The 7911-nt window shown below is 40.3% G+C and overlaps 1 protein-coding gene across 3 annotated transcripts in view; it reads left to right on the forward strand.

The window, feature by feature from the left end:
* PLXNB2 (plexin B2) overlaps nucleotides 1-5603 on the forward strand; it is a 261344-nt gene extending 255741 nt beyond the window's left edge. For all 3 annotated transcript variants that reach the window (XM_051623011.1, XM_051623020.1, XM_051623030.1), the window contains 2 exons: nucleotides 744-818; nucleotides 3717-5603. In XM_051623011.1, coding sequence (XP_051478971.1) covers nucleotides 744-818; nucleotides 3717-3821 — 180 coding nt within the window. In that variant the 3' untranslated portion in view covers nucleotides 3822-5603. The remainder of the gene's footprint in view (nucleotides 1-743; nucleotides 819-3716) is intronic.
* The last annotated feature ends 2308 nt before the right edge of the window (nucleotides 5604-7911 follow it).

The following is a 7911-nucleotide window of genomic DNA, read 5'->3' on the forward strand; positions in this document are numbered from 1 at the left end:
CTTGGGTAATCATTTATGCCAGTAGCAATATTTTGCAGTTCTTCATTTTCCTAACTAATTTAAAAGACCAAAGGCATGGCTGGAGACATGAATCCTATACATTTGAATGCAAAACATCTGTTCAGCCAGGTAGAGCACGTTCACTAAGTAAGTTAAATATCATGGATGAGGGACGAAGGGGTAATGAAAGGGTTATTTCCTGCTTCATCTAAAGTCCTTTTTCTCTCCATCTCTCTCTCCCCTTTCCACCTTCATAATTTAGATGGCTTTTTCCAAATGTGCTTGTGATCTTGATAAGTTACACCTTTGCCCTAGTGAGGCGTGCATAATTTCAAAGAGTTAAAAAGAGCTGGAGAAAGATGCCGGACAGCCATGACAGTGACACAGAACCAATGCTTAATATCTCAACAACATGTAGATTGTACCAAGTAGCTGCTTTAGTTATACACACCTACACACCCACGTTCTTAACAGATTTTTGAGCTGTAGTCTGTGGTTTGATGGTCAGAGTTCAAAGTATTTTTCAGCTCCACTGTTAAAGTCGTGGACAGGCTGGAAAGATGCCAGCAGGAAAGTCTTGGTCTTGATCACCAAGTGAAAGTTTTAACTGTCATTTAACAAAAGAGGATGCAGAGCTTGCATTTGGAAATCTTGTGGTTTGTATCCAACAGTCATGCATGTGCATAACTTCCAGTTGTCTGTGATCATACTGTGACATGTTTGTTGCTCACTTGCCTTAACAGGCACATACTGATTCCTTAAACACACTTGTGGCTCTACACCAACTCTACCAGTACACTAACAAATACTATGATGAGGTAAGTTGAAGCTTTTGCTTTTGTTTTTGTTTTTTAATAACATCAATGGTAAAAAGTTTAAAAGGCTAACATCAGTCTAAAGGAACAACTTCTGGAATTCCATGGATAATCAGGTAAACAGTGCTGAACAGAAAGCTCTTAACGTTGCAGTTATACACCTTGCTTGACAATTACAATTGGTCAAAGGTGTGTTCTTGTGAATGAATAATTTCATTACGGGCTGTCTGGTTTTGGAAGTGATAGTTTAATGAGATCTGAAAAATAAATTGATTTTAAAATAATTTCTCTTCAGTTCTCACATCCTAATTCCTATGAAGTAGGACATAAGAATGTCACTGAGCAAAAAGCAGTCACCAGAGCTATATCAGGTTTCAAACCAGTGGGTTTTTTACTAGGAACAATCCATTAAACTTGTTTTGCTTGTAGGAATGGGGCTGTGCCTTTTTTATTAGTTAAGTTGCACTCAAAACTTCCATGCATGCTACCTTCCCTGTTTTGCCATGCCAAATGAAGTGCCTGCCCAAGGTAAACCAAAGTAGAGTAACTGTTGAATATTGCCTGATTCAAAAAGGAGGCTCACAGATTCAGTCCAAAACATTTCTTAGGTTCTTCATGCCCTGTGGAAATGGGGACAAAGAATATCCCAGTGTAGCTGGGCTGTGGCTATGGCTCCCCAAACTTAATCTGAAAACAAAAAGAGAGAAGGAAACTTTTATTCAATGGTTTCCATGGAAATAAATGCCTCCAGAATTGAATCAAAGCAAGTAAGAACAGACGCTGAATCAAAAAGGAGTGCAGCACATGTGAGCTCTCTTCAGTTTGTCTTGCACCTCAGCACAGTTCATGTTTTCACTTACATTTAGCACTAAAGGCAGTGAGTCTCATCCTCAGCTTCACTGCAGCTGCTTTATACAGGAGCAGCCAGCCTGTGGCAGTTTCAAAACAGATATAAGCAAAGAAAATCAAATCACCCTGAGAGGTCTTGGCACCAGAGTCTGTAGGGGAAGCAGCCAGAGGAATGCAGGCCAGTCTGATGGTGTTGGTTTCCTCTCCTCTCATCCCCAGCACTAGCCAAGCTGGCTTTCAATGCATTCCCGAATGTATCTGTGGCCTGACCTCTTACAGAAACAGGGAGCCTGGATGACAAATGAACCATTCCACACTCCCATGTCCCTTGCTTCCACTCATGGTTTCACATTTGCTGGCAGGCACAAGTGTAGCCTCTTTTGTTGTCACCAATATGTAGGACTTCACCAGTGGCAGGCCAGCAAACCCCAGTGTGTAGCTGGAGCTCCTCCTTTCACATACATCACTGTATAACAACAAGGTGCAAAGACTGCTAACTCAGTTATGGGGATAATCTGTCAAGAACCATTCACTAAAATTAATCAAGCTTATTTTCCATGAAAATGTTTTAATTTGCATAAATTGGAACATTTTGCAGCTGCCCTTGTCTTTATTACTGACACAGTGGTTCCCAGCATGTGCTGTACCTTCTGCATCTCTGCAAGGCTTGACAATGACTAAGTGGGTACCTTCTAATTGTCCACATTTATATGAAGGATGTATTCACCAGCAGAGATAATAATGAATTATTTAGTCTAGATTCGAGGTGTTACAGCTAGATGTAATTGTTTAAATTAAGGGAGCAATATCAAATTAAATTAGGCCCAATTTAAATACTGTAATAAGTGTTTATTAACTCTGTCTTGTAAAAATGTTTTCATGCTTTAAAAACAAATTCATTAAAATAATTATTTCTAAACAAATTTGCTCCAGTGTTTGAAACTCAAATGTTATACCAGCCCTTCAAAGTGAAATTATTGGCTAGATTGATACTGACTGCATTAATCTCCATTGTTAATGATGTGCAAGAAGTAGTGGGAACCACAGGTAGTGATGAGCAAATGCTGTTTCTCCAGTTTTTGTACTTTCAAGTTTATTCAGTATTTAAACAGAGCTAAACGTTTTTGCTTGATTACAGTGTCTGACTTTTATTAATAAAGCCAGTTCTGGAAAAGGAGCTGTTTTGCCATGTAACACATTCTTCTAATGGAGAAGTCTAATAGTTGGTGGAAAAGTTTCCCTAAAGGATTGTGGAAAATGAAAATATTTTGAAATGTTTGCAATTTGATCTTGAGATGCCCTAAAAAATTTCTATTTGAAGAAAAGCCTTCTCGTAACAGATGTTTTCTAGCTCTTGTTTTCAAATCCCCTGTGTTTTTGAGTCATACCTTCCTATATATGTTCCATACAGCAGAGGCTGCATGCAGGGTGCTGGGGGCTCCTATGGTGAGCTCTGCTTCCTGAGCATCATGGTGCTGGGTCAGAGGCTTGGCAGTTCTTGGTGAGAGCCAAAGGGAAGCTGCTGGCAGCTCCCTGGTGCTGTGGCCAGATGGTTTTCTTCATCCTATTGCCTATAGACAAGAGACCTGGTGTTGCCCTACCTTATGCCTGTGCATGGACCACCCAGGAACTTCTCATAAACAAAGCTTATGGGGATGGGGCTTAATTACTGCTCATAAATGACCCTTAAGCTTTGTAAGGGTGCACTGTAAGTAAAAGCACTGTTTCTTAAATAGCTGTAAAGTCATTTTTCCCCCTGCCTGCTCCATCTTGGAAAGTAATATATCACAAGATAAAGTACTACCTATTAATTTGCTTGGAACCCAGCATAATGGGAAACATTACAGCAACTTAGATAAAGTAACAGAAACAATAATTTCGATTGCCTTTGTGTAAAAACAGAACATAGGACCTACTAGATGGACTTTATCTTTGGTACAGAATGAATGCAAAAGACTTCTTACAACCAAAGTAGTATCAAGTGCATGGCCTGGGAACCACATCGTATTTTCAGCTAAATGATTCTAAACATTCTGTGTTTATTTCTTCCAGATTATAAATGCACTTGAAGAGGATCCAGCTGCACAAAAAATGCAGCTTGCCTTCCGTTTACAGCAAATAGCAGCTGCGTTAGAGAATAAAGTGACTGACCTTTGACTCAAAAGCCGCAATAAAGAAATCTGATCTGAAGATGTTCAAATTCATTCTTCCTGTTAAGGAAATAGTGTTCTATTTTTTAATGTATAATTACAACTTTAAATGAAAGATTTCATGGTTTTTTTGATAGCAGAGGTGTAATGTAAAAAATTTTTACTGTAAATTATGCTTCTAATTAAAAGCTGTGTTGTGTGTAAATGAATCCTCTGTGGGAAGGAGAGTTCTTTGGTTGGGAGCAGGGTGGGGGGTGGAAGAAGGAAAACCTATAGTTTGTTTATTTTAGTAGAATCTGAGACATCAGCATTTTAGGGTTCATTATGCAAGTAAATTCAATACTATAGCATCCTTTCTACATTAAGCAATATTTCTACTAGGAAAACAATAGCATACTCAGAGACACATGCAATATCCCCTTTTATTTTGATAACTGGAAATGGACTTCCATATAGATTTAAAACTTAAGTCTGTGCTCATAACGAACATTGTGAAAAACGTGTCTGATTTCTCTGCAAGATCTGAGAATGGGATTTGCTACCACACACGGTTCCTAATTTAATTATTTATGTCCATGGTGATGCACAGTATTGCACCCACCACAGCTGGCTGCAACAGAAACAAGAGTAATGTCAGTGCAGGAGAGTTCTACTGATAGAGTCTCATTTGGTTCAGAAATAACTGCAAAGAAGGAATTAGTCCTTAAAACTTTACAACTCTTTGTTATTATTGTGAGTTTTATGATATATGCTAATGTGCCTTACTTGTACTAATTCTGTGAATCTGATGAATGGTTTTGTAAAAAGAAGCTGATCAGAAAAAGAAATATTTATGTGCTATTGAATGACTTTTGTGTGGAAAACATGACCAGCAGAATGCTTGTAATTAGCTGCTTGCCGAGAGTGTGCTGTTTAACATGATTTAATTATGTATAATATCTTATTTTAGAATGGTTCTGATGATTTTTTATTTGAATCTTGGAACTGTCCTAGAGTTACCATCACTTGTTTTTATTGTATTTGTGATGTAAAATACTAGTATGATATTGGAAAAATTATATACGTGTCTATTGAAAACCACTCAGTCAGTTTTGAGCCTTGGAATGCTGCATTCAATTGAATACACACCGTAACCCATAGCATAGAAAATTGAAATAACTTGTCAGAAAGTGTGTGTTTACAAATATAGGTAAGCTCCATACAAATAAGAAAGTTAGGTACGTCTTCTTAAATTGCTATATTGCACATCAGAGAACTTTATTCCTCTTTGTCTCTCAAGTTTTTGGCAGTAAAGTAGCATTTGAATGAAGCACTGCCATCTGTACTCCTTTCTTCATTGTCCTGCCAAGCGCCCAGACTCTGCTGACTCTCAGCAAGCTAGCACAGTGTCTGCTCTCCCTGCCTGGTGGGTTGTCATACAGTGACTTTTACTGTTTGTTCAGATACTTTTCCTCCTTTTTGAAAATTTCCTAGCATTTGTCAGGGGGCCTTCACTTCAGTTTCTGAAAGTCAAAAAACCTCACCAGAACAGGTTTCCTGCCCAGTAGGTTGGGGCAGGTTTGTTTTGATTTGTACTCCTTGCATTTGTGTATAATCATTCCTGAACCTGCCTGGGCTATAAGTTATTTTACATTGTTTAGGACTGAGATATATGACTTCTACATAAAGGTGCTTTGCCAGCTACTACTTCGTCAACAGAGGCATTCTAATTTCATGGCTAATCTGTTTCTTTGTCATTATTTGTAAATCCTGTTAATTGTAAATCAAATACAATGTTGTGTTTTTTCCACCAAGTGTCACAGGATCTTTACTGAAAGTGGGGAGTGGGTTTTGAAAGGGGTTGATAATGCTTCCTCCAGGGGTGATAGAGCAGCAGTGTCCATCAGTCTGCGGTTGGTAATGGAGGAGCACAGCACATCCTGCAGATGGTATGCCTGACATCATGCCCATTTTATGGGCATTTGCTCTGAAAAATGAGAGTACTCTTGAGAAGAGAGGAGGTAGTGCAACATCCCATGGTGAGGTCTGCTTTCCTGATAAAAATCCGTCTAGGGACCTAAAAGCCAATTAAAATACAGGCTCAGCAGCATCTCTCCAGAGACATCAGAAAGCCCTGCTTGAGCAAGTAGGCTTTCAGAGGGAACATTACATGCCCCCACTATCAGCAGAGCAGCTGCAGGCCATCATAAGCTGCTGGGGGCTGTTGCAATGCCATAGCAGGATCCTACTTACCTGTTAAGACAATGTGTGTGTCTACTGGCATGTGCAAGTTCATGATGGATCCATTGGTGACTTTTTTTTTTTACATCCTGGGAAACAAGCAGGCTTTTGGTGCTGCAGTGCTGTCTGCCAGGGAACATGGAGGCAGATAACTGTGAGCAGCTGCAGCTATGAAGGAGATTCAATGCCTGTTCTTCAGTTTCTCTAAGTCTCCTCTCCTGAAAACACAGAGTCGGAATTTGAATTGAAGAACTGAGCTCATTTATTTTACTCTTTCCCCTTTTTGGCTGAGCTCCTCCAGTACTTGTTTTTCCACTCTGGTACTCTGTTTTATCCAGGCCTAGTTCTTGGCTTCAGTTTTCCCTACATTTTAGCAGTCCGCTTCTTAAAGGCTTCATGCTCCTCCTTTGGTTTCTGCTGCTCCTGCCATCTGCTTCATCTGCAAGGTAAAAGAAAAAAAATTCACTGAGGGTCTCCCTCCTTCCCCTCCCTGCCCCCCCCCTCCCGCCCCCCCCCCCCCCCCCCCCCCTTCAGCCCCTCTAAGGGGCACTTATTTGAGCACAAGAACCTTCTCTATGCATAATAGGAGCCACTCTACTCCATAGTGGCATCTGTGAACAAAACACCCTTGCTTGGGCACCTCCCCACCATAGTTGAGCAGTGGGTGCAGGCTGTCAACCACCACCCGCAAGCCCAAATCCTATAGCTGATTTCAACCTGTCTGAAGGGTTTGCTCCTTGTTTCCCCACAAGCTGACAAGCAAGTAGAGATTTCAGATGATGGGAGAAGGTCTTTGCCCCTGCTTGCCTAACATGGAGTAACTTGCCCAACTGAACAGGATTGGTTTTTTGTTTCTGGCCAGGAATTTACTCTCTATTCCTAAGTGCCAGGTTTCCCTCTAACACCTTACAGGATCTTCATGCTGCTCTCTATATGCTGTAGCTTTATCAGCAAGTGGTTATGGGTGGAGGAGACATTAGCTAGCTTGCAAGGCATAGTTCTTCCTCAAGATGGTTTCTATTATTATGCTGTTGCAGCCATACTTGACCCTCCCTCTTCTACAGGCTGCTGAGTTGGACACGAGTTTCTCAGCCTGCTCAGTCTGAGCTGTGTGTACACGCACCAACACTGGCTTTTCCAGCAACTTTTTGAAGACCAGAAGAGCCATCACTATAAACAAAATCATACAGGGATTTCAGAAACTCAAACTTGAATTAATAAATTCACCAATTCCCAAACTTACATAAAATGGAAGACTTTTTAGCCAGATGCATAAAGACCTGAAATGGCTCTAAGCTGGATTTTCAGCTATCCCAGACTTAGCAGCACTGATGAAAATTTGTGGTCAGTCCTTTACTGTTACATGTTCTCAAGCCTTGCTCATTTTCAACCCTAGTATGCCTTGGTAGTGTGTACCTGCATGGCCTGAAAAATCTCTGAATGTGATCCAGAAACCCTCTCTCACGTGCTTCCCACAGCTGCAACACCTCAATTTACCCTCAAAAATTAAGGTTCTAGTCAGGTTTCCCATTTGCACCTAATCATATGGTGTAACAGTTCCCTGAGGACTTCCTCTCCAAAGCATATGATCTTGAGCAAAGTTTGCCTTCTCTTTAGATTTTTTCCAAGTCTGTTGTCTTCTCTTAGACAAAGCTATCTATATGCACAAAAAAAATTACTTATGCAGTTCTTAATAATAAACCCAGATACTTAAGGGGGAAGTTGTTTGGGTTTTTTTTTCTTCTGTCTAGAGATAACCTGTCAGAGCAATGAGACAGTCAGCATCAGAAGTTTAAAGGAAGACATCTGGCAGCAATTCTACCAACTGCTGGCTCAAGCCCTGCACTATTCTGCTTTACACTCAGATAAGCTGAAAT

This window comes from Apus apus, chromosome 1 (genome assembly GCF_020740795.1).
Source record: "Apus apus isolate bApuApu2 chromosome 1, bApuApu2.pri.cur, whole genome shotgun sequence".
Taxonomy (NCBI): domain Eukaryota; kingdom Metazoa; phylum Chordata; class Aves; order Apodiformes; family Apodidae; genus Apus; species Apus apus.